General features: G+C 39.1%; 1 protein-coding gene across 1 annotated transcript; it reads left to right on the top strand.

Moving 5' to 3' along the window:
• The first annotated feature begins 1,728 nt into the window (after positions 1-1,728).
• LOC128703209 (transcription elongation factor, mitochondrial) lies at positions 1,729-27,420 on the top strand. The gene is made up of 6 exons (XM_070103433.1): positions 1,729-1,927; positions 4,094-4,531; positions 10,252-10,398; positions 12,061-12,183; positions 24,742-24,846; positions 27,044-27,420. The coding sequence occupies exons 1-6, from the start codon at positions 1,865-1,867 to the stop codon at positions 27,269-27,271; spliced, it is 1,104 nt and encodes a 367-aa protein (XP_069959534.1). The 5' UTR covers positions 1,729-1,864; the 3' UTR covers positions 27,272-27,420.
• The last annotated feature ends 492 nt before the right edge of the window (positions 27,421-27,912 follow it).

Genomic DNA, 27,912 nt, shown 5'->3' with positions numbered 1-27,912 from the left:
ATCATTGCTTAGTTAATCTTAAGATAATTTTAAGCCAGCCCGTAATGCTATGCATATAAGTGGCTTTGGCATGCTGCTCTTACCTGTATTTTTTGGTACCTTTGTATGTATGCTAAAATTACTAAATAAATAAAAAAATAAATAAATAAATAAAAGGTTATAAGGCCCTCGAACAGTATAATAAAGGTTATAAGGCCCTCGAACAGTATAATAAAGGTTATAAGGCCCTCGAACAGTATAATAAAGGTTATAAGGCCCTCGAACAGTATAATAAAGGTTATAAGGCCCTCGAACAGTATAATAAAGGTTATAAGGCCCTCGAACAGTATAATAAAGGTTATAAGGCCCTCGAACAGTATAATAAAGGTTATAAGGCCCTCGAACAGTATAATAAAGGTTATAAGGCCCTCGAACAGTATAATAAAGGTTATAAGGCCCTCGAACAGTATAATAAAGGTTATAAGGCCCTCGAACAGTATAATAAAGGTTATAAGGCCCTCGAACAGTATAATAAAGGTTATAAGGCCCTCGAACAGTATAATAAAGGTTATAAGGCCCTCGAACAGTATAATAAAGGTTATAAGGCCCTCGAGCCGTATAAACCTTTACGGCTCGTGCACCGTCGCAGCCTTATAGTCCAACAATAACAGTAGCAGCCTGTGGAGGTTTATTTAGGAACCTGGAGATTTATTTAGCATCCTGGAGATTTATTTAGCATCCTGGAGATTTATTTAGCATCCTGGAGATTTATTTAGCATCCTGGAGATTTATTTAACATCCTGGAGGTTTATTTAACATCCTGGAGGTGGCTAAAGCTCCCTCTTCACACACGGAGGGTCCGGGTTCGATTCCCGGCGGGTAGAAACATTTCGACACGTTTCCTTACACCTGTTGTCCTGTTCACCTAGCAGCAAATAGGTACCTGGGTGTTAGTCGACTGGTGTGGGTCGCATCCTGGGGGACAAGATTAAGGATCACAATGGAAATAAGTTAGACAGTCCTCGATGACGCACTGACTTTCTTGGGTTATCCTGGGTGGCTAACCCTCCGGGGTTAAAAATCCGAACGAAATCTTAGCTTATCTCTTATTTGCCATCCTGGAGGTTTATTTATCATCCTGGAGGTTTATTTAACATCCTGGAGGTTTATTTAACATCCTGGAGGTTTATTTATCATCCTGGAGGTTTATTTAACATCCTGGAGGTTTATTTATCATCCTGGAGGTTTATTTATCATCCTGGAGGTTTATTTAACATCCTGGAGGTTTATTTAGCATTCTCAAGGTTTATTTAAGATCCTGGAGGTTTATTTAGCATTCTGGAGGTTTATTTAGCTTCTTGAGGTTTATTTAGCTTGGAGGTTTATTTAGCATTCTCGAGGTTTATTTAACATCCTGGAGGTTTATTTAGCATTCTGGAGTCTTATTTAGGATCCTGAAGGTTTATTTAAGTAACCGGCACGATAGGAAATTTCTGTGTAAACTATGTATACTGTAGGAGAGAAAAACCTGTGTAAACCAGGTATCCTGTAGAAGAGGAAATCCTCAGAGTAAACCACATAACCAGCAAAGCCTCTAGCTTCACTGTGTCCAGACACTGGAATTTAGTATACGGGCTACTAGTAAACCCAACATACCCGGGTCAACCTGGGCATCAAGGTTCATAAGCACTTGCCTATTTGGGGTCGAGTCACAGCTCCTGGCCTAGGGGTCTCCGTTATCTCACTAACTGCACTGTGAACAGTTCTCCGCTCCAACCACAGTTATCTATATGACCCTTGTGGGTTTAGCACTTAGTTTTGATTATAATAATAACCAGGGTAATATTTTTGCCCAAGCAAAAGGGCAACTTAGATTCGAGGGACAATGTTACTTCCGTTTCGTTCAGTTATTTACAAACTACACATTGGGCCCTTTGGAACTTTCAAAGTAAATGTATTTCCTTGCATATTTGTATTAGAATTTAACCCTTAAACGGTCCAAACAGATCGACGTTCAAGTTCGTAATGCTACAAAAGTAGATCTACCTTTTTTATATATATTTTCAAATATAACAAAAAAAATGTTGATGAAAGTTTTTTTTACACGTTTTCAAATGTAAAACAAAAAAAAAAAGATCTTCATTTTTTTACATACTTTCAGATGTTGAAAAAACGTATATATACGTTTGGACCGTTTAAGGGTTAAATGTTTGCCTATACTGTAAGCCTATATGTAGTGTGATTTTTTTTTTTTTTTTTTTTGTAAATGCAGTTGAAAAAATATATTAGAAATAGTATTATGAGGGCCTTTTTCCTGGACGTTCAACTTTTGGAAGATTTTCATTCATATTTTGTATATTCAATTTCTTTATAAATTTTTTCAATTGTATTTTGGGTATTCAGTTTTTATATACTTTTTCAATTGTCTTTGCAAAAACAAATTACGTTATGAAAAGAAACTCCATAAGTTATTCTGTTTTAAGTTTAAAGTTTCAGTGAGTAATGAGGTTTGAGCCAAGAAAGGGGAGCATAGCTCCAAAATCCTTGGATCTAGAGCCCTTCATCTGGCATGAAGAATCTCAATGCTTCAGTCTTCAATTTTGAGGAAATATATTTAGAGTTATATATATTTTTTTATAATTTTTCAGTTATTTGACTTTTTGAGTTGAGATAATATATTTGTTCTAGCTTAGTATTGAAAAATTATTACAGTACATATTAGTAATTTGAAGTTTTGTGCATTATATACATACACTGTACAGTGGACCCCCGCTTAACGATCACCTCACAATGCGACCAATTATGTAAGTGTATTTATATAAGTGCATTTGTACATGTATGTTTGGGGGTCTGAAATGGACTAATCTACTTCACAATATTCCTTATGGGAACAAATTCGGTCAGTACTGGCACCTGAACATACTTCTGGAATGAAAAAATATCGTTAACCGGGGGTCCACTGTATTATATTTTGTTTTTGCAGACTAATATAATAGAAGCCTCAGTATAGCTGACTAAAAAAGTGACATGATGTCCATTTATGGGAAACCAATCAAAACTTACACTGCCTGTAATGGACAAAAATAATAAATTTGGGTATTGTTCCAGTCACAATACTATGAATGGAACAATACCCAAATAACCCGCACATATGGGGAAGGAAACTCATGACGACTTGGCCCATAGCTCGATCGCTAGCGCACTCAGCTCACACACTGAGGTCCGGAGTTCAAATCTCCGGTATGGCTGGAAAACGTTAGGGATGTATTTTCATAAAACACCTGCTTTCCATGTTCACCCATCAGTATAAAATGAGTAGCACATTCTATTTCCTCTTGTAATTCATGTCATTGATCTACCATCCTCTGAAGAAAAGGCTCCTAGTACAGTATCTCTTACAGTATCTTGTACAATATCTCTTACAATATCTCTTACAATATCTCTTACAATATCTCTTACAGTATCTCTTGCAGTATCTCATACAATATCTCTTACAGTATCTCTTACAGTATCTCTTGCAGTATCTCTTGCAGTATCTCTTACAATATCTCTTACAGTATCTTACAGTATCTCTTGCAGTATCTCATACAATATCTCTTACAGTATCTCTTACAGTATCTCTTGCAGTATCTCTTGCAGTATCTCTTACAATATCTCTTACAGTATCTTACAGTATCTCTTGCAGTATCTCATACAATATCTCTTACAGTATCTCTTACAGTATCTCTTGCAGTATCTCTTGCAGTATCTCTTACAATATCTCTTACAGTATCTCTTACAGTATCTCTTGCAGTATCTCTTGCAGTATCTCTTACAGTATCTATCTCTTACAGTTTCTCTTGCAGTATCTCTTACAGTATCTCTTACAGTATCTCTTACAGTATCTCTTACAGTATCTCTTACAGTTTCTCTTGCAGTATCTCTTGCAGTATCTCTTACAGTATCTCTTACAGTATCTCTTACAGTATCTCTTACAGTGTCTCTTACAGTATCTCTTGCAGTATCTCTTACAGTATCTCTTACAGTATCTCTTCAACTCCATTTTATTTAATCAGTATACAACTTTGTCCTCTTGTGATGTCAATTTTCAAATTAATATATACTTTTATTGCAGATTCTTCCATACTGCACCTCTTTAACCAGCAAACAAGCACCTGAGGAGAATGCAAAATTTTATGATTATTCAGCAAATGGAATGCCATTTTCTCAGAAAGAAAAAGACAGCATATTAAAAATTATCAATGATGCCTCAGCTGAGGATCTCATGAGGTTGAAAATCACAGAAGACACCATTGTCAAGTTAATGAAGAGGAAATCTGAAGTTGGCATATTTCATGACATATCTCAGCTATGTGACATTTCTGGTATAGCAACAAAATCGGTTGAAAATCTTTGCACATTAGTGTTAGAAAATAATGAGATAAATATTTGTACTAACGAGCTGCCCAACGGTGATTTTGATGGTGATTTACACCGTGATGACAGCCAAGACTTCAACATTATATACAAGAAACGTCTAGTAAAGCCAAAGATAAGTCCCCATATGAGGAAGGTAACTCTTTCATTGTTTTTTATAATTCCATCCATCCATTGGATTTAATGAATTTTAGAATGCAAATAATTTGTCTTGTCATTGGCTATCAGTAATATTGCATTCTAGATTTAGAAATGTATCAGGTGAAATGCCATGTATAAACACTGTACAGTGGAACCTCAAATTTCGAACTTAATCCGTTCCAGGAGCTAGTTCTAAATTCGAAAAGTCTGAAAATCAAAGCAATATTTCCCATAAGAAACAATGGAAATACAATTAATCCGTTCCAGAAACCCAAAAATATTCACAAAAAATTACATTTTATAGAGATTAATTATAGTTTTACATACATACAACAAATACTATAGTGTTCAATTATGTATATAAATATAAAATAAAATTTCTACTTACCTTTATTGAAGATTGGTGAGTCATCTGGAAGGTAGGGAGAAGGGGAGAGGGAGTTGGGGTTAGTGTTTGGAAGGAGAATCCCCCTCTGTGAGGACTTCAGGTAAAGTCCTCTCTGGGGTTACTTCCCTTCTCTATCTTTTAATGCCACTAGGACCAGCTTGAGAGTCACTGGACCCCTGTCTCACAAAATAATTGTCCACATTCCTCTGTTTCTGGTACCTCTTTTAAGATTTCCCTAAAATGGGACATGGTTCTGTCACTGAACTTGTTGCAAAGATGGCTTGTTTCAGCTTGCTCAGGGTGGTACTTCTCCACAAACATTTGGGCATCATTCCACTTGGACATCATTCCACTTCTGTATTATTTCCTTCTTCACATCTATGGTGTTTCTCACTTTCTTTGGGCCCATGGTAGCTTATTTCAGTCCCACAAGCACTAAACACAATGAAATAATCGTAAAATGTTTGAATGAGAGCGCATGTTAGTGTTCACTCAAGCATAAACAAAGCCAGACTGGCTCATGGCGCCTGCGTGGGGACGCGGATAGAGCGGGCTGGCGAACAGGTCCGGTACCCAGTGGTCCGAAAATAGGGGTGTGTTCAGTAATAGGGACAAAGTTGGTTCGAAAAAAGGGTTCTAATTTTGAAACGTTCGATATGTGATACGTTCGAATTTTGAGGTTCCACTGTAAATGTGTATTTGCAATTGCATTTAACCCCTTCAGGGTCCAAGGCCAAAATCTGAAGTGGTGCTCCAGTGTTCAAGAAATTTTGAAAAAAAAAAATTATTTTTTCTTACAGAATTAAAGAACATATTTTTGTGAAGGTAATAAGACAAAAAAAAAAAATTCTGATCAGTACTTACCGAGATACAGTGCCAAGAAGTTTGTCAAAAATGATGTGGTGGCGGCAACATCGACGAATTCCACATACGCTCATTACATTATTTTGCGGTTTTTACATTTTTTTCTTTTCTTTTCCAATTTTTTTCTATTCCTACTAACATTTGGGGCCTGAGAGACCAATACTGTATATAATTGATATATATATACTCACTGTATTGAACACAATAACCGCACTAAAGTTATTATCATATTATTGTTTACCACTGTTGTTTATTACAATAAACATGCACAAATATTGTATAATACTAATGTTCTATCATATATTTACATATTTACAATCACTGGACATGGTTTTAGAACTGCTGGAGCTTGTGGAACTCCTTGAAACAAGGCACCATGTACAGAGGCACCTTACATTCCTCACACATAAACCGAGTGTCTTTGCGTCTTTGTTGCCGTCGTTTTGTTTGTGCACAGACGATGCATCTCTTCTGAGCAAATTTCTTCTGAGTTGAAGGAAGTTGTATTATGAAATGATCACCTTCCCTCCTCAAACGCTTGGGTATATCCTGAGGAATTCGAGGACCTTGTTGTATAGCAGGTGTTCTTACCTGGTACTTCATTATGAGTTGTCTGACAACAGACAAACAAAATTCACCATACGGTGGTCTGTTGCCAGTCTTTATTTGGTACATATTATATGCATTGAGCATTGAAATGTCCATGAGATGGAAGAAAAGTTTCATGTACCACTTGTAACTCTTACGAACACAGTCAACAAAACCAATCTGCATGTCACATTTGTCAACCAAGCGCATGTTTTGTGTATAATCAATCACTGTCACTGGTTTTCGAATACGTTCATTAGTCACTCGATCAACTTTGCCACTGTCTTGCATTTCATTACGGTGAATGGTTGTCAACAATGTGACATTTCGTTTGTCATGCCACCGTAATGCCATGATGTCATTGGTAGTAAACACCTGCACGTCATCACCACGAGCACCTGCATTGAGCCTGGGCAAATGTTTTCGATTAGAATGCACTGTGCCACACACATCTGTCTTGTTCACTCGCATGAAATCACTGAGTAATGGGCTTGTGTACCAGTTATTGGTATATAATGTATGCCCCTTACCAAGATAAGGTGCCATCATGTTTCTCACTACGTCACCTGAGATACCCAATAACATCTTGGTATCTTTCAATGTTTTACTACCCGTGTATACAACAATATCCAACACCAGGCCACTGTCACAGTCACAGAGTACAAACAGTTTTATACCAAAGCGTTTCCTCTTGCTCGGTATATACTGCTTGAATGACAGTCTACCTTTGAACAAAATCAAAGACTCGTCAATTACAAGATTCTTGAATGGATAAAAGTATATGCTGAACTTTTGTTTGAGATACATGAAAACATTTCTAATCTTGTATAACCTGTCACTTCTGTCAGGCCTGGTTTTGTCAGAGAAGTGCAACATACGTAAGAGTAAGATAAACCTGTTCACTGGTATGATTTCACTGAAGACCGGGGTAGAAATTAGCCGATCTGTGGACCAGTATGCTTTTATATTATGCCTGTACACATGAGGCATAAGCATTATTGTTGCAAAAAGCAAATACATTTCTGCAACAGTCGTCTCTTTCCACTTGTGTAGTCTTGACTGTGGTGATAAGATCGTATTTGCCAGGGTGTACTCAAAATACTTATTACTTTCCCTGACAATAGTTTCCATCAATGGCTGGTCAAAGAATAATTCAAAGAATTCCAGTTCATTGGCTGTGGTTCCAAGGGGACAAGTAGGTAGAATTCCACTTTGAGAGTCATCAAAGTGGTGAGGCTTGGGAACAAAATTGGGATTTTGCTGCCAATCCCACATATGGTTTGCTGGTGGATACTGGACATCATAGGCTGGTTGTGCGGGTGGTTGTGGTGGGCTGGTGGCTGACGCTCCGCTTTGTCCTTGAACTGATGAATCAGCAGCGTGGGTCCCAGTGTGGTCTGGTGAGTCACGCATGGCGGTGCCACTACCATTACCACTAACACCATCCACTGATGCCTGTGGTCTATCCATGCCAAGTGTAGCCACATCATCCTCACTATCACTACCTAAAACTGGTGTAGGGCCACGGGATGTACTCCGTCCCCTGGGCACAGCATAGGGTACATTACCCGAGCGCATGTGGTGGCGAACATACCGACGCTTCACTGGTGAATATGATTCCTCACTATCACTACTCGAATGATCGTCGAGCGCAATAAAATCACAATCCACGTCACTATCATCATCATTACTGAAGTCAGAGGCCTGGCCACGCGAAAATATTAGTTTTCTCTTGTGTTGAGGAACAACCGACCGTGAGTCACGAGTGCCCACACCAGAGGTAGAAGGTTGAGGATCGTCAGGGTTTTCTGCACTATTATCGATATCCTGGTCATTCTTTTCGGTCACTAACTGATCAAAGCCGTAGAATTCATCTTCATTTCCACTTCCATCACTGTCAGAACTATCAGATAGGAAGAGGAGAGTCCCAATTTTCCGGGGAGTGAGAGCTGACTTGCAACGAGGCATGGTGAACAAGGGTAACTGAACCGGCGTTCCCACAATGCTATGCGGGCACCTAGATTTTTTGTTTATGGCGCACACCCACCACGCAGACCCGTTCTCTCACATGTAGGCCTATGAGCGTTTTCGCGCTAAATTTGACGGCGCTAGAATTTTGGCGTAGATCTATGGTTTGGACACTCAACGTGAAGCCGTAGATCTACGGGACGGACCCTGAAAGGGTTAAATGTGTATTTGCAATTGCATTTAAATGTGCATTTGCAATTGCATTTTAATTTCAATGTTCAGTTGTAATTTACTGCTCTCTCAACAACTCTACCTCTTCCACTTCTATCATTTCTTTCATCTCTGTCTTGTAGCACTGAATGATCTGCCTGGGTGGTGATATTTGCAGTTTTGAACTGTAGTATCATCATGTCTCTATCAAGACAGTAATGGAGTGAATGATGGTGAGAGGGTTTCTTTTTTTTTTTTTTTGGGTCATCCTGCCTCAGTGGGAGATGGCCAGTGTGTTACAAATAAAGGTGAGATAGGTGCAGGGCAAGATTTTATTGTGGTAATATATCAATGTCAAACTCTATTAAGTCTTGCTATAACTCTACATGGAGTAAAATGTTGTCACAGTAACAACTTGCTCTGCACCTGCACTTTCTTCACTTCTGAAGAAGCCACTTGTGGCACATTTCCTTTAATAAGTGCTCTGAGCAGTACATCAGTTATAAGTGTTTTTCCACATCTTGTCTGTAAGAAACAAAAAGGCACAATGCAGTGACTGGAACAATACACAGATAACCCGCACATAAGAGAGAGGAGCTTACCATGACATTTCGGTCTGACTTGAACCATTTGGACTTCGTAAATGGTCCAAACCAGACTGAAACATCATCATAAGCTTCTCTCTCCTATGTGCACATTATTTGTCTTGTCTGTAAGCATTAAGATAAGTCTGCCTGAAATGCACATGCATGCTAGTGGATTTTTGTTAAGTAAAAAGACACGAGTGCAATTAATGCAACTAATGTAACATTTTATTGTGGCAACATTTTGCTCTCCAGGAACTTTATCAAGCCAGCTTTTTTTGTGATTATCAATTCTATTACATATAAACTATACTTTGTACACAAAGAAATAAAAATTTTGATTTGATTTGATATTGCCATATTATTTATGTCTGTTCCTGTTCACTTTAATTTTAACACACTGGTTGTCTTCCACCGAGGCAATGGGACCCAAAAAATAAACACTTTCACCATCGTTCACACTGCAACTGTCTTGCCAGAGGTGCACAGATATGACAGTTTAGATGTCCCTCCAAACAGCAAATATTTCTAACTCTTCCTTTAGAGTGCAGGCACTGTACTTCCCACATATTGTTGTAAATTTCTTAGTCTGTCTCATTCTTCATACCCTCTCAGGGAGGTGCACTGACTCCGCTGAGGGGCTCTTGATCCAAGGAATTGGATATATCCTCCCTTTCCTTGGATTGAACGTGATTGCCTCTCATTCCCAAAGCACTGTAAGACCTCTACAAGTTTAACATTTCTCCTTGAATTTAATATTTATAATAATTATAATTATTTGGGACTTGACGAACTGTTGGAGTGTGAGCAGGGTAATCAGGGAAACCGGTTAGCCGAACTTGAGTCCTTGAGGTGGGAAGTACAGTGCCTGCACTCTGAAGGAAGAGTTAGAGATATTTGCTGTTTGGAGGGACATTTAAACTGTCATATCTGCATGTTGCTGGCAAGACAGTGATAGTGTAAATGATGGTGAAAGTGTTCCTTTTTGGGTCACCCTGCCTCGGCAGGAGACGACCAGCATGTTAAACTAATAATAATAATAATAATTATTCCCTACAGTGTCAATATATAAGAATTGCTCCTTTATGTCTTAAAATGTGCATTACTCTACAGAGTGTTGAGACGGTGGTGTCCCTGCATATAACAGCTGGGTTCTTAGCTTGGACCAAATTTGATCATAGGGGTAAAGTATTGGATCTCTGCAGCGAGGAACTACTCAACTCAAATTCACATTTTGATGCCCCAAAGATTTATGAAAGAGTAATGATTTTAAGTTTTATGTGTAGAATTTAAGTCTATAGTCTTTGAACTAGACCTCACAAGTTTGACTATCAATGCCATCTGGAGAGATGAATGCTCACATAGATTTTCTTTGTCTCAAGTTTCAGAAAATGTATGAGAGGATTGTGAAGCTCTTTGACTTTTCTGTTTTATAACCCTGTGTTTTGAGGCACTCATAGTTTCTTCCAGTTTCTTATTTCTGTGATATCATCCTTATGTTTAAGTGTTCATAAAATGTTTATTATTTAAGATAATTATTACAATTTTAAGGAATATTTCATCGTGAAGTCTTATGAACCTTTTTAAAAAATCTACAAAAATTAAAAAAAAAAAAAAAAAGTTCAATATTGCAAGATAAATTTATTAAAGTTTTCAGGAATGTTTTGTCATGAAGTATTTTGTAACTTTCTAAAAATATTAGAGAGTGAGAGAAAATGAATAAATAATTTTCTTGATTATGACAGGTGGACAGTCTGCTCATATCTGTGCTCCGTAGACCATTTATTATCCATTTACATATTGGCAAAGTACGGTTTCTTTTACAGATCCTTACCAGTAGATCCAGTGGTGGCTGAGGTGCGGGATGGCTTGCACTCTATCTACTATCAACTGCTGATTTCCATCTCAAGTTTCTGTATACTTTGAAGAATCCCACTCACAAACTAGAGATTAAAAACATAATTAACTCTTTATTTTGAATGCATTTAAGAAATCTCCATTGTTGCACAGTGTTGGGTCCTGTAATGTGTTGCAACCATATGTCAGATTCTTCTCTGTCCAGTCTCTCATGGTTCTTCATAGAAAATTCAATATAAAAATTAAACAAAACATATGTACCATAGATAATGTTCTCAAAGTGGTATTGAAACTCTTCTGGTCACCAGTAATTTTGTGACTTATGCCATCAAATATCATGGCAGCATTTGTTATGTGATACATTGGAGAATTAACATTTTGGAATGAGGATAAAACTTCCTTGTTGGTTTTCTATAATGATTCTTCTATTGTTGATAAGATCCAAGTGGACCAGATGGAATTTCTTTTTTTTTTTTTACACATGGTTTTACAAGGTTAGGTTAATTTCTTAACTTTATTTACTATTTTTTTACACAGGGTTCTGCAAGGTTAGGTTAAGGTTCTTAACTTGTTTACAAACTAATAGCTTTTGTCATAAGAATAATTTGACTGAGAGCTTTGTCTGCTTTCATTTAACTGTTTTTCTTCTGCAGACTACTGAAGGTCTTCAATTTCTTCAGATTTAGGTCTTGAAAATTCATTGGTTGATGCACTGAAACTCGAGGTTATAACACGGAGAAGGCAAAGAGCAACACAGTGCTATCATATGTTTTGAAGCTACAGATTTTTTTTTTTAAACATACTAGATGTCTCCCACTGAGGCAGGGTGGGAAGTTACAGATATATGTAGGATTAATAAAAAAATAGTGAAAATTCATTACCCTAGATGGTATCAGCCAGCCTGTCTAGCTCCTGGCCTTGTTAGAAATTTTTCTTGAAATTGAGGGTGTCTGCCTTTATAAACTGCATATATAAAAGTAATGTATGACCTGAATTGTCAGGTGTTTTTGTGAAATATGTTACTGATAAGCATATGCAAGTAATCAGAATTAATTCAAACATTAGGTTGCAGAAGTTGTGGAGAGGATACCTCCAGCCGATCTTTATGTGTGGGAAAAACAAAGTAACTATGGCCGTCTGCAGAAAGCACCACTTGGCACTATCATCATTGCTCTGCAATTAGCACAGGTAAGGGTTTAATACATAAATAACCCATGCATGGGAGAATGAAACTCGTGATGACTTTTCAGTCCTACTTGCACCAGAAATGCTCTGCATAACTATGGGCTTTTTGCATACACAAGGAAATGTCACCCATCTCTGTACAGATATTCTTTCATGTTGAAATAAATCTTTGTCTTTGTCTTAAAAATTAAAAATTCTTTATTTCAGTATCAAACAATGTACATAGATGGGTGACATTGAGGTGTGCATGTAGAAAGCCCATTAATATGCAAAGCATTTCAGGCAAACTTAAGCCTATCATAAGACTAATAAAGCAATAACTAATTGATTGCTTATATATAAGTTCTGTAAGTGGTTGTAACAATAAATTTAGGAATTACTTGACCAAGTTGGACCAAAACACTGTCCTGAGTTTCATTTTCCTGTGTGTGGGTTATTTGTGTATTGTTCCAGTCACAGTATTGTGCCGTTTTTATTCTTTAAGTGTTTAAACAAGTGATTATTTAGGTACATAATTACCTATTTGCAGTTATACAGTATAGTACAATTTTTCACAGATAAATTTTAAAACTTCCATCAGTCCTGGCACATTAATTCTTTTTTTTATTTTATTCCAGCCTCCTGCCCCCAATATTTTTGAAAAATATTTTCTTTTCGCTTAGTTTAAAGTTATGGCATTTTGTCCTTCATACATATTGCTAACATCAAGACAACTTCCTTATCTACCTTCTCACATTCTTTTATTCTTTTATTTAGTTGTAGCTACAGTTAGAGTAAGAGGTAGATGGGAAAAGAGGAAGGTGGCAACAACAAGTAAGAGGGAGGTGAAAGTGTATAAACTAAGGGAGGAGGAAGTTCGGGTGAGATATAAGCGACTATTGGCAGAAAGGTGGGCTAGTGCAAAGATGAGTAGTGGGGGGGTTGAAGAGGGTTGGAATAGTTTTAAAAATGCAGTATTAGAATGTGGGGCAGAAGTTTGTGGTTATAGGAGGGTGGGGGCAGGAGGAAAGAGGAGTGATTGGTGGAATGATGAAGTAAAGGGTGTGATAAAAGAGAAAAAGGTAGCTTATGAGAGGTTTTTACAAAGCAGAAGTGTTATAAGAAGAGCAGAGTATATGGAGAGTAAAAGAAAGGTAAAGAGAGTGGTGAGAGAGTGCAAAAGGAGAGCAGATGATAGAGTGGGAGAGGCACTGTCAAGAAATTTTAATGAAAATAAGAAAAAATTTTGGAGTGAGTTAAACAAGTTAAGAAAGCCTAGGGAAAATATGGATTTGTCAGTTAAAAACAGAGTAGGGGAGTTAGTAGATGGGGAGATGGAGGTATTGGGTAGATGGCGAGAATATTTTGAGGAACTTTTAAATGTTAAGGAAGAAACAGAGGCAGTAATTTCATGCACTGGTCAGGGAGGTATACCATCTTTTAGGAGTGAAGAAGAGCAGAATGTAAGTGTGGGGGAGGTACGTGAGGCATTACGTAAAATGAAAGGGGGTAAAGCAGCTGGAACTGATGGGATCATGACAGAAATGTTAAAAGCAGGGGGGGATATAGTGTTGGAGTGGTTGGTACTTTTGTTTAATAAATGTATGAAAGAGGGGAAGGTACCTAGGGATTGGCAGAGAGCATGTATAGTCCCTTTATATAAAGGGAAAGGGGACAAAAGAGACTGTAAAAATTATAGAGGAATAAGCTTACTGAGTATACCAGGAAAAGTGTACGGTAGGGTTATAATTGAAAGAATTAGAGGTAAGACAGAATGTAGGATTGCGGATGAGCAAGGAGGTTTTAGAGTGGGTAGGGGATGTGTAGATCAGGTGTTTACATTGAAGCATATATGTGAACAGTATTTAGATAAAGATAGGGAAGTTTTTATTGCATTTATGGATTTAGAAAAGGCATATGAGTGAGATTAACAAGTTAAGAAAGCCTAGAGAACAAATGGATTTGTCAGTTAAAAATAGGAGAGGAGAGTTATTAAATGGAGAGTTAGAGGTATTGGGAAGATGGAAGGAATATTTTGAGGAATTGTTAAATGTTGATGAAGATAGGGAAGCTGTGATTTCGTGTATAGGGCAAGGAGGAATAACATCTTGTAGGAGTGAGGAAGAGCCAGTTGTGAGTGTAGGGGAAGTTCGTGAGGCAGTAGGTAAAATGAAAGGGGGTAAGGCAGCCGGGATTGATGGGATAAAGATAGAAATGTTAAAAGCAGGTGGGGATATAGTTTTGGAGTGGTTGGTGCAATTATTTAATAAATGTATGGAAGAGGGTAAGGTACCTAGGGATTGGCAGAGAGCATGCATAGTTCCTTTGTATAAAGGCAAAGGGGATAAAAGAGAGTGCAAAAATTATAGGGGGATAAGTCTGTTGAGTGTACCTGGTAAAGTGTATGGTAGAGTTATAATTGAAAGAATTAAGAGTAAGACGGAGAATAGGATAGCAGATGAACAAGGAGGCTTTAGGAAAGGTAGGGGGTGTGTGGACCAGGTGTTTACAGTGAAACATATAAGTGAACAGTATTTAGATAAGGCTAAAGAGGTCTTTGTGGCATTTATGGATTTGGAAAAGGCGTATGACAGGGTGGATAGGGGGGCAATGTGGCAGATGTTGCAAGTGTATGGTGTAGGAGGTAGGTTACTGAAAGCAGTGAAGAGTTTTTACGAGGATAGTGAGGCTCAAGTTAGAGTATGTAGGAAAGAGGGAAATTTTTTCCCAGTAAAAGTAGGCCTTAGACAAGGATGTGTGATGTCACCGTGGTTGTTTAATATATTTATAGATGGGGTTGTAAGAGAAGTAAATGCGAGGGTTTTGGCAAGAGGCGTGGAGTTAAAAGATAAAGAATCACACACAAAGTGGGAGTTGTCACAGCTGCTCTTTGCTGATGACACTGTGCTCTTGGGAGATTCTGAAGAGAAGTTGCAGAGATTGGTGGATGAATTTGGTAGGGTGTGCAAAAGAAGAAAATTAAAGGTGAATACAGGAAAGAGTAAGGTTATGAGGATAACAAAAAGATTAGGTGATGAAAGATTGAATATCAGATTGGAGGGAGAGAGTATGGAGGAGGTGAACGTATTCAGATATTTGGGAGTGGACGTGTCAGCGGATGGGTCTATGAAAGATGAGGTGAATCATAGAATTGATGAGGGAAAAAGAGTGAGTGGTGCACTTAGGAGTCTGTGGAAACAAAGAACTTTGTCCTTGGAGGCAAAGAGGGGAATGTATGAGAGTATAGTTTTACCAACGCTCTTATATGGGTGTGAAGCGTGGGTGATGAATGTTGCAGCGAGGAGAAGGCTGGAGGCAGTGGAGATGTCATGTCTGAGGGCAATGTGTGGTGTGAATATAATGCAGAGAATTCGTAGTTTGGAAGTTAGGAGGAGGTGCGGGATTACCAAAACTGTTGTCCAGAGGGCTGAGGAAGGGTTGTTGAGGTGGTTCGGACATGTAGAGAGAATGGAGCGAAACAGAATGACTTCAAGAGTGTATCAGTCTGTAGTGGAAGGAAGGCGGGGTAGGGGTCGGCCTAGGAAGGGTTGGAGGGAGGGGGTAAAGGAGGTTTTGTGTGCGAGGGGCTTGGACTTCCAGCAGGCATGCGTGAGCGTGTTTGATAGGAGTGAATGGAGACAAATGGTTTTTAATACTTGACGTGCTGTTGGAGTGTGAGCAAAGTAACATTTATGAAGGGATTCAGGGAAACCGGCAGGCCGGACTTGAGTCCTGGAGATGGGAAGTACAGTGCCTGCACTCTGAAGGAGGGGTGTTAATGTTGCAGTTTAAAAACTGTAGTGTAAAGCACCCTTCTGGCAAGACAGTGATGGAGTGAATGATGGTGAAAGTTTTTCTTTTTCGGGCCACCCTGCCTTGGTGGGAATCGGCCGGTGTGATAATAAAAAAAATAATAATAATAAATATGATAGAGTGGATAGAGGAGCAATGTGGCAGATGTTGCAAGTATATGGAATAGGTGGTAAGTTATTAAATGCTGTAAAGAGTTTTTATGAGGATAGTGAGGCTCAGGTTAGGGTGTGTAGAAGAGAGGGAGACTACTTCCCGGTAAAAGTAGGTCTTAGACAGGGATGTGTAATGTCACCATGGTTGTTTAATATATTTATAGATGGGGTTGTAAAGGAAGTAAATGCTAGGGTGTTTGGGAGAGGGGTGGGATTAAATTATGGGGAATCAAATTCAAAATGGGAATTGACACAGTTACTTTTTGCTGATGATACTGTGCTTATGGGAGATTCTAAAGAAAAATTGCAAAGGTTAGTGGATGAGTTTGGGAATGTGTGTAAAGGTAGAAAGTTGAAAGTGAACATAGAAAAGAGTAAGGTGATGAGGGTGTCAAATGATTTAGATAAAGAAAAATTGGATATCAAATTGGGGAGGAGGAGTATGGAAGAAGTGAATGTTTTCAGATACTTGGGAGTTGACGTGTCGGCGGATGGATTTATGAAGGATGAGGTTAATCATAGAATTGATGAGGGAAAAAAGGTGAGTGGTGCGTTGAGGTATATGTGGAGTCAAAAAACGTTATCTATGGAGGCAAAGAAGGGAATGTATGAAAGTATAGTAGTACCAACACTCTTATATGGGTGTGAAGCTTGGGTGGTAAATGCAGCAGCGAGGAGACGGTTGGAGGCAGCGGAGATGTCCTGTTTAAGGGCAATGTGTGGTGTAAATATTATGCAGAAAATTCGGAGTGTGGAAATTAGGAGAAGGTGTGGAGTTAATAAAAGTATTAGTCAGAGGGCAGAAGAGGGGTTGTTGAGGTGGTTTGGTCATTTAGAGAGAATGGATCACAGTAGAATGACATGGAAAGCATATAAATCTATAGGGGAAGGAAGGCGGGGTAGGGGTCGTCCTCGAAAGGGTTGGAGAGAGGGGGTAAAGGAGGTTTTGTGGGTAAGGGGCTTGGACTTCCAGCAAGCGTGCGTGAGCGTGTTAGATAGGAGTGAATGGAGACGAATGGTACTTGGGACCTGACGATCTGTTGGAGTGTGAGCAGGGTAATATTTAGTGAAGGGATTCAGGGAAACCGGTTATTTTCATATAGTCGGACTTGAGTCCTGGAAATGGGAAGTACAATGCCTGCACTTTAAAGGAGGGGTTTGGGATATTGGCAGTTTGGAGGGATATGTTGTGTATCTTTATATGTTTAAGCTTCTAGACTGTTGTATTCTGAGCACCTCTGCAAAAACAGTGATAATGTGCGAGTGTGGTGAAAGTGTTGAATGATGATGAAAGTATTTTCTTTTTGGGGATTTTCTTTCTTTTTTGGGTCACCCTGCCTCGGTGGGAGACAGCCGACTTGTTGAAAAAAAAAAAAAAAAAAAATGTATACACCCCGCCTCGGTGGGATACGGCCGGTGTGTTGAAAGAAAGAAAGATGTATACTGGAACCTCAGCTTACAAGTGCCCCACCATACGAGTTTTTCAGGATACAAGCAGTCGCTCGGTCGATTTTTTGTTTCAGGATGCGAACTTCCCCATCAAACAACTTTTTTTTAGACTTCCAGATCTTACAAAAATAAAAGTGAATACACAATTGTAGTTCATTGTCGCAACCCCCAATCCTGAGGTGTCTCCTGGTGTCGCAAAATTTAAAAAAAAAAAATTATTTTTTCTTATGAAATGATAGAGAATCTTTTCCCGATTGTAATGACACCAAAAAAAACGAAATTTGATGGAAAACTGACGGAATTATGCTCTCACGAAGTTAGCGATCTCGGCGATATTTACAAATCGGCGATTTCGCCCACTTTGAGCCCTATTTTCGGCTAATTCCTTTGTTCCAGTCGACCAAACTCATAGCTATTTCTTTAGAACTCCATTTTTTTCTATCGATTGAGTACAAGAAACTGCCCATTTACCAATTTCAACTACCCAGTAATGTGGTCAGAAATTTGCAATTTGGCCAATTCACGAAAATTAAAAAATATGACAATTTCAAAATAAGGTCCAGAATGAACAATGCAGACATTCCTGGCTCTAAAATAACATTTTCTTTGTTCATCAGTCATGTCTCCAGGCCCCTCTGATATTACTCTTGCTTTCTATTTTGAATTTTTATTCAAACAAAAAATAGAAGACTTACTATTATGCAGACTACTGCGACCCACATAAAGGATCACTTGGACAACGAAATATGGATCCCAGGTTACAACCTATACAGATGTGACAGAGTGAACAGGCAAAAGGGGGGGGTTGGCCTGTACATTGCAGAGTCACTTGTTTGCACAGAACTGCTAAATGCCTCAAATGATGTAGTGGAAGTTTTAGCAGTAAAGGTCGAGAACCAAAACCTAGTCATTGTGGTAGTCTACAAGCCTCCGGATGCAACATCCCAGCAATTCCAGGAACAGCTGTTAAAAATTGACCACTGTCTGGAAAACCTTCCAGCTCCTGCACCAAACATCTTGCTCCTGGGGGATTTCAACTTAAGGCACCTAAAATGGAGGAATATAGCAAATAATATTGTTGCAGTAATAACACCAGGAGGCAGCTCTGATGAAAACTCACACTCACGCGAGCTTTTAAATCTCTGCACAAAATTCAATTTAAACCAGCAAATAATAGAGCCTACTAGACTGGAGAATACACTAGACCTCATCTTCACTAACAATGATGATCTGATAAGAAATGTTACCATATCAAAAACAATATACTCAGATCACAACATAATTGAGGTTCAGTCATGTATGCGCGGAGCCCCAGACCGACATAATGAGATTAGTCACGAGGGAGCATTCACCAAATTCAACTTCAATAACAAAAACATAAAGTGGGACCAAGTAAACCAAGTCCTAACCGATATAAGCTGGGAAGATATACTAAGCAACACAGACCCCAACTTATGCCTAGAACAGATTAACTCGGTGGCACTCGATGTATGCACAAGGCTTATTCCTCTAAGAAAAAGGAGGAGTAGATGTAAAACAGAAAGAGACAGGCGCTCCCTCTACAGGCGACGGAAAAGAATAACAGAGCGGCTAAAAGAGGTCAATATATCTGAAATGCGTAGGGAGACACTGGTCAGAGAAATAGCAAGCATCGAACTTAAGCTAAAAGAATCCTTTAGGAGTCAGGAATCGCGGGAAGAACTAAAAGCCATAAATGAAATCGAAAGAAACCCAAAGTATTTCTTCTCCTATGCCAAATCAAAATCGAGAACAACGTCCAGTATTGGGCCCCTACTTAAACAAGATGGGTCCTACACGGATGACAGCAAGGAAATGAGTGAACTACTCAAGTCCCAATATGACTCAGTTTTTAGCAAGCCGCTAACCAGACTGAGAGTTGAAGATCAAAATGAATTTTTTATGAGAGAGCCACAAAATTTGATGAACACAAGCCTATCCGATGTTATCCTGACGCCAAATGACTTCGAACAGGCGATAAATGACATCCCCATGCACTCTGCCCCAGGGCCAGACTCATGGAACTCTGTGTTCATCAAGAACTGCAAGAAGCCCCTATCACGAGCCTTTTCCATCCTATGGAGAGGGAGCATGGACACAGGGGTCGTCCCACAGTTACTAAAAACAACAGACATAGCCCCACTCCACAAAGGGGGCAGTAAAGCAACAGCAAAGAACTACAGACCAATAGCACAAACATCCCATATCATAAAAATCTTTGAAAGGGTCCTAAGAAGCAAGATCACCACCCATCTAGAAACCCATCAGTTACACAACCCAGGGCAACATGGGTTTAGAACAGGTCGCTCTTGTCTGTCTCAACTATTGGATCACTACGACAAGGTCCTAAATACACTAGAAGACAAAAAGAATGCAGATGTAATATATACAGACTTTGCAAAAGCCTTCGACAAGTGTGACCATGGCGTAATAGCGCACAAAATGCGTGCTAAAGGAATAACAGGAAAAGTCGGTCGATGGATCTATAATTTCCTCACTAACAGAACACAGAGAGTAGTCGTCAACAGAGTAAAGTCCGAGGCAGCTACGGTGAAAAGCTCTGTTCCACAAGGCACAGTACTCGCTCCCATCTTGTTCCTCATCCTCATATCCGACATAGACAAGGATGTCAGCCACAGCACCGTGTCTTCCTTTGCAGATGACACCCGAATCTGCATGACAGTGTCTTCCATTGCAGACACTGCAAAGCTCCAGGCGGACATCAACCAAATCTTTCAGTGGGCTGCAGAAAACAATATGAAGTTCAACGATGAGAAATTTCAATTACTCAGATATGGTAAACATGAGGAAATTAAATCTTCATCAGAGTACAAAACAAATTCTGGCCACAAAATAGAGCGAAACACCAACGTCAAAGACCTGGGAGTGATTATGTCGGAGGATCTCACCTTCAAGGACCATAACATTGTATCAATCGCATCTGCTAGAAAAATGACAGGATGGATAATGAGAACCTTCAAAACTAGGGAGGCCAAGCCCATGATGACACTCTTCAGGTCACTTGTTCTATCTAGGCTGGAATATTGCTGCACACTAACAGCTCCTTTCAAGGCAGGTGAAATTGCCGACCTAGAAAATGTACAGAGAACTTTCACGGCACGCATAACGGAGATAAAACACCTCAATTATTGGGAGCGCTTGAGGTTCCTAAACCTGTATTCCCTGGAACGCAGGAGGGAGAGATACATGATTATATACACCTGGAAAATCCTAGAGGGACTAGTACCGAACTTGCACACGAGAATCACTCACTACGAAAGCAAAAGACTTGGCAGACGATGCACCATCCCCCCAATGAAAAGCAGGGGTGTCACTAGCACGTTAAGAGACCATACAATAAGTGTCAGGGGCCCGAGACTGTTCAACTGCCTCCCAGCACACATAAGGGGGATTACCAACAGACCCCTGGCAGTCTTCAAGCTGGCACTGGACAAGCACCTAAAGTCAGTTCCGGATCAGCCGGGATGTGGCTCGTACGTTGGTTTGCGTGCAGCCAGCAGCAACAGCCTGGTTGATCAGGCTCTGATCCACCAGGAGGCCTGGTCACAGACCGGGCCGCGGGGGCGTTGACCCCCGGAACTCTCTCCAGGTAAACTCCAGGTAAATACTGTAATAATTGTATAAATAACATCAACCCATTCATGACTGCATATTAGAATGGCTAGTTGGACATTTATTGGACAATGACATCATTTGTTTACTTTTGAACATTGGCAAAAATCAAACATTTCCCCTACTTTGAGCTCCATTTCCAGGTTCTTTTTATAGTAAAATCAATCAAAATCACCTCTATTTCTATAATATGTTTTCCATTCTATCAAATAAGACCAAGAAAATGAGAATACAATCATAAATACTGTACGAAAATAGTCCACAAAGTCGGCATTTTAATTTAAAAAAATGGTCGGAGTTTTTTTTTTCTCATTACGCACTGCATGCTCCAGGATTTTTTTTATGTGGTGCACACTGACCACACAGACCCATTCTCTCACATGTGGGCCTACCAGCTTTCTCCTGCTTGATTTGAAGCCGCTAGAATTTATGAGTATATATACGTCAAACACGGTACCTCGTAAGACGTATATATACGGCCGTGACAGTCAAAGGGTTAAGACTGTAACTGCAACAGGAATAATAGTATTTCTCACCTTAAATTGTGGGTGCTGGTGTTTGTGGATGATTGTGAAGACAGTGGAGAGTTATGTTGTGGCTCTACTGGGCTGAGGTGGATGGTAGAGGTTCTGGTACTGAAGTTGATGGTTGTACTGGAGTGTGCATAAATTATGTAATGAATTTGTTTTATTTTACCCTGCAGTACATTATACAACTGACAGTAAGGCATCAGCTGCTCTAGACACCATTTCAGGGTCCTCTTCAGTGAAAAAGTCTAACTTTAAGTCATTCAGTAAGTCAGTCAAGTCATTCAGTCAGTCAATTAAGTTATTCAGTCAGTCAAGTCAGTAAGTCAGTCAAATCTGTATGTCAGTCAGTCAAGTAAGTCATTCAGTCATTTGGTCAAGTCAGTCAGTTAAGTCAGTAAGTCATTCAGTCAAGTCAGAAAGTCAGTAAGTCAGTCAGTCAAGTCAGAAAGTCATTCAGTCAAGTCAGTCAAGTCAGTCAGTAAAGTCATTCAGTCAGTCAAGTCAGTAAGTCATTTATTCAAGTCAGTCAGTTAAGTAATTCAGTCAGTCAAATAATTTGGTCAGTCAGTCAGGCCCATAAGTCAGTCAGTAAGTCAGTCACCACCACTAGCCACATACGTAATGACATATTCATTCTAGTGTATATGGCATGTTTCTATGTTATTAATATTGTTTATGTCATATTAGATGAATTGTAAGTAAGTAAGTTTATTCAGGTATACACAAATACAGTTACATAGAATTATCATACATAGCAGCATATGTGTAGAGAACCTGGGATAACCCAAAAAAGTCAGAGTGACTTATTTCCATTGGGGTCCTTTTACCTTATTATTATAATATAAAGGTTGAGCATCAAAATGGTATACAATACCGACAGGTTGGTAGGTAAGACACATAGGCAACAGTTAGGCAACTTTATTCCGAAACGTTTCGCCTACACAGTAGGCTTCTTCAGTCGAATACAGAAAGTAGGCAGGAACAGTAGAGATGTGAAGACGATGTAATCAGTCCATCACCCTTGAAGTCATAGAATATGAGGTTGTCAGTCCCTCAGCCTGGAGAAGTTCAGTTCCATAGTCAGGAACTGTCTGAAGATCAAGTGACAGTACGGAGACTTAAATACTGTCGGAAGGAGAGGTGCACCTCTCTGCACCTCAGGGCCTGCCTGTACCTGCCATTAGGCCTGGTATGCACTAAGAGCACAGTTCACATTCCCATCCAGTATTTTATTCATTCATAGTTATATATGTACAGTTCACCACTGTAAAAATTATGTGTTAAGTTGCTAGCATACTCGGCTGAGAGAGTATTTGCCAGATTAGCGGACAGTGATAACTTTCCTGAAGCAAACCACAATGTGAAATTCCTTTGCATGTGCTTTAGATACTTGTTAAAAAATGTATGCTCAGTCTTATACTGTACACAATATAGGAATAGGAATTTCAGACTAAGAAGTTTTCAAACTAGGAATTTCAAACTAGGAAATTTTCACACTCGGATTTCCAAACTAGGAATATCAAACCAAGAAGTTTTCAAATAGGAATTTCAAGGTAAGAAGTTTTCAAACTAGAAAATTTTCAATCTAGGAAGTTTTCAAGCTAGGAAATCAAGTATCAAAATGTGTACAGTAACTCTTACCTTTCTCATTTGATTTTATGCACAGTAATAGTTCTGTATAATAATCTTAAAAAAAAAAAAACTCTTTTTTCATTAGTCTTCAGTCTTTTCTTATACTGATAAGTCATATTTGTAGGGTCAATAACTTTGTTCAGATTATTTTCCATTGTTTGTATGTTGGCATTATGAAATGAAAATTAATTGGATGAATATAATTACATGTGAAAGTATTGTAAAGGAAAGACTGAAGAGGTGAGAAAAAGAAAGAGTGTACAAATGAATGAATGAGTAAACAAACAAAGAATTAATTCAGGGAGCCCCACGTATAAAGCACCTGTTTTCGGTGTTCCACGTTTTTGTTGGCTTTCAATTGAGCTGTTGTTCATTATATTCAGTGTTTTTACCACTGCACCGTACAGCGGTTGTGTAAGGGGAAGACCAGTGCTATATTTAGAACTGTGTGAATGGGGCCCTCCTGTATTTAATATTTCAAAATTTAATACTTCCACAAGACCTCATACCTTCTAAGGAGGATGCTTTGATGCTGGTGAGAGGGTTCTCAATCTCATAACTTTGGGCTCCCTTCCCTTTCCTTGTATCAAACCTGATTACCAAAAATAAAATAAACCCAGTGACAAGCAGGAGTGCGGTGGGCACAATAACGGAACCCTGTAGCAACATTCGTGGCCCCAGATTATTCAACATCTTACCAGAAGATATCAGAAGTACAGCCTCTCCTCACTTAGCAACGTACTCATTTACCAATGCCTTGGACTTACAACAGGCTCTCTGACCAGTATTCATACCTAAATAATGTATATTAGAACTGATTTCCTCTATTCTGCTTAATTCAATATACAATACACTACTGTATTTTATATTGAAATATACAATACAGTACTGTATTGTATATTAAAAATATACCAGAAATGTTATAAATGGTACAAAGGTGACATTAAAACAATATCAAAGATGGTTGACACAAACTCACTACCATTATAGTATGCTTCTCACTTAGCAACGAATTTGTTTAGCGACGTGGTCTTAGGAATGGAACTCAGTCGTTAGGTGATTAGAGGCTGTACTGCTGGAACAAGTGTAGAAGTTTTCAAGAGGAAATTGGACAAGTATCTTCAGCAGGTGCCAGATCAAGCAGATTGTGATGGATATGTGGGGCAGTGGGCCATGAGCAGCAACAGCCTAGTTGACCAGGGTAGCACCAGACAAGACTCTCGAAACTCATCACATGTATGAAGGTATACCCCACTTATTTCTCAGGGGATGCATTACCCCTACAGGTTTGGCACTTCCCCATAAATATAATAAATAATAATAATCATAAGGACTTCTCTTCTTTTTCTTGACAGATGAAAGGGATATTAACAGCCATGTTGAACTTCAGACATGACAGTAAAGCTGACCGTCTAATATATGTGCAGGAGGCTTTGGTCAACAAATTATTTAAGCTTAATGTAAGTTTTTTGTAACTTTGATTTATAAAATGATTTGGATAATGTATAGTCAAAGTTTATTTTCACATGATCCAATGTTTATTCAGAAATGGGTGATATTTGATTGCAAGCAGAAAGCCCATGGTTATGTAGAGCATTTTAAGCAAGCTTATGCCTAACTTTAGACTACAAGGGCAATAAACATTACATCATGAACACAGATTAAGTTGTAATAAGCAACTGTCAGTGAATAAGCAGAAAGATGGATGGGAGAGGCACAAACTGTGGCCTGTAAATTAACAGTCTGATGCTCTACTTCCACCACCAGGCTTACAAGAGGAAGGAGTCGGAACTAGTAATTACCATATTCCGTCAGAGTTCAGTTGGGTTACAGACGGTACCTCTGACGGAATGTAGTACTGTAAGTACTAATTTCATCTCCTTCCCCTTGTAAGCTTGGTTGTGAAGATAGTAGAGCGTCGGACTGTCAATTTACGGGCTGTGATTTGTGCCCCCCATCACTCTTTCTGTTTATTCATTGCATATCATGTATAGGGACACCATTGTTTTCCATTTTAAACCAAAAGCTCGGACACCTAATGAAAGTTCTTGGGAGGCCTATCACTCCATGAAATCAGAGTAATTTTTGATTACAGCAATGAGGTCACGCAGATAACACAGTTTTACATGTAGAACATAGTGGGACACAGGGCAGGGCTCTGAAAAAAACCTGAAACCAGGAAGAATGAGATCTCAGAAACCAAGAAGAATGGGATCTCTAAAACTAGGAAGAATGGGATCAATGAAACCAGGAAAAATGGGATCCCTGATACTAGGAAGAATGGGATCCCTGACACCAGAAAGAATGGTATCCCTGATACTAGGAAGAATGGGATCACTGAAACCAGGAAAAATGGGATCCCTGATACTAGGAAGAATGGGATCCCTGACACCAGAAAGAATGGTATCCCTGATACTAGGAAGAATGGGATCCCTGACACCAGGAAGACTGGGATCCCTGACACCAGGAAGAATGGAACACCTGACACCAGGAAGAATGGTATTCCTGACACCAGGAAGAATGGAACACCTGACACCAGGAAGAATGGTATTCCTGACACCAGGAAGAATGGTATTCCTGACACCAGGAAGAATGGTATTCCTGACACCAGGAAGAATGGTATTCCTGACACCAGGAAGAATGGTATTCCTGACACCAGGAAGAATGGTATTCCTGACACCAGGAAGAATGGTATTCCTGACACCAGGAAGAATGGTATTCCCGACACCAGGAAGAATGGTATTCCTGACACAAGGAAGAATGGTATTCCTGACACCAGGAAGAATGGTATTCCTGACACCAGGAAGAATGGAACACCTGACACCAGGAAGAATGGTATTCCTGACACCAGGAAGAATGGAACACCTGACACCAGGAAGAATGGTATTCCTGACACCAGGAAGAATGGTATTCCTGACACCAGGAAGAATGGAACACCTGACACCAGGAAGAATGGTATTCCTGACACCAGGAAGAATGGAACACCTGACACCAGGAAGAATGGTATTCCTGACACCAGGAAGAATGGTATTCCTGACACCAGGAAGAATGGTATTCCTGACACCAGGAAGAATGGAACACCTGACACCAGGAAGAATGGTATTCCTGACACCAGAAAGAATGGTATTCCTGACACCAGGAAGAATGGAACACCTGACACCAGGAAGAATGGTATTCCTGACACCAGGAAGAATGGTATTCCTGACACCAGGAAGAATGGTATTCCTGACACCAGGAAGAATGGTATCCCTGAACATGTGTTATAAACACCAAGTGAGTCATTTGTTCAAGCACATGCAGTTACCTCTGTTTCTATGCAAGTTTCAGGAAAATGAGCTTTTAGCAATTTTCAGCAGTATAATACCTGGTAATAATAATAATAATAATAATCTTTATTTCTACAAGTACATGTACAATGTATACAAGGCTAGCTGACATCAGTGACATACTGCTATATAGAAAGCACTTTGTTATTCAGAGCATTTTGGGCAAATTAAGTAAGTTTTGTTCCCCGGATGTGACCCACACCAGTCGACTAACACCCAGGTACCTATTTTACTGATAGGTTAACATGGACAGCAGGTATCTTAAGGAAACACATCCTGATGTTTCCAATACTTTCTCAATTAAATCTTTTATTAATTCTTCATTATACAGGTTGCTGGAGAGAGAGCCTCTAACCTCAAATTGGCTGACAGGTTAATGGAAGGTAGACAAGTGATTGATTGGCTTCCGCTCCTGTCACTCGAGAGAGATGCGCAAGAATTATATTTTTCCCTTGACAGCAGTATCAGAAGATATGTGGCCATCTCTCTTTTCATCGGTGTAGCATTCCACCATTGTGCTCTGCAACATAATCAAGATGCTATCAGAGCTTTAAAGTAGATAATGAACCCCTTGCTACTATTTAATTGTCAGTAGACAGCTGAAGGAATGATGGTGAATGTGTTTTCTTCTTTGGGTCACCCTGCCTTGGCAGGAGACAGCCATTGAGTTTAAAAAATTATAATCATACAATATTGTAGATGTGTACAATATTGTAGATGTGTAATTGTAAAGTAAAAGGACACAAGTGAAACTAATGTGACATTTTATTGTGGCAACGTTTTGCTCTCCAGGAGCTTTATCAAGCCATTGATAAATGGCTTGATAAAGCTCCTGGAGAGTGAAACGTTGCCACAATAAAATGTCACATTAGTTGCACTTGTGTCCTTTTACTTTACATATTGTCGGTAATTCTACCAACTTTATTACAAGATGTGTAATTCATGCTATGTTAATTATTAATAATATTTCAATTTCTCAGCATTCAGATTAAGGTGGAATTGTTAAAATACTGAAACAACTTGTTAAGATACCAGCCATTACCAGAAAGTGACTCACAAAATTGTAATAACACGATGGCAAACAAGCCACGGAACAGGTTGGAATTTGAACCCATGGCGAGTGAGTCCTAAAATTCCAGGCCAGTGCATAAGCCACTCAGCCAGTTGGCTTAATAAGATTCATCCAGTTAGGTATATTTC

The sequence above is a fragment of the Cherax quadricarinatus genome, chromosome 85, assembly GCF_038502225.1.
Source record: "Cherax quadricarinatus isolate ZL_2023a chromosome 85, ASM3850222v1, whole genome shotgun sequence".
Lineage (NCBI taxonomy): Eukaryota > Metazoa > Arthropoda > Malacostraca > Decapoda > Parastacidae > Cherax > Cherax quadricarinatus.
Note: the sequence above shows the minus strand (reverse complement) of the source record. Positions and strands in the feature narration are given on the sequence as shown.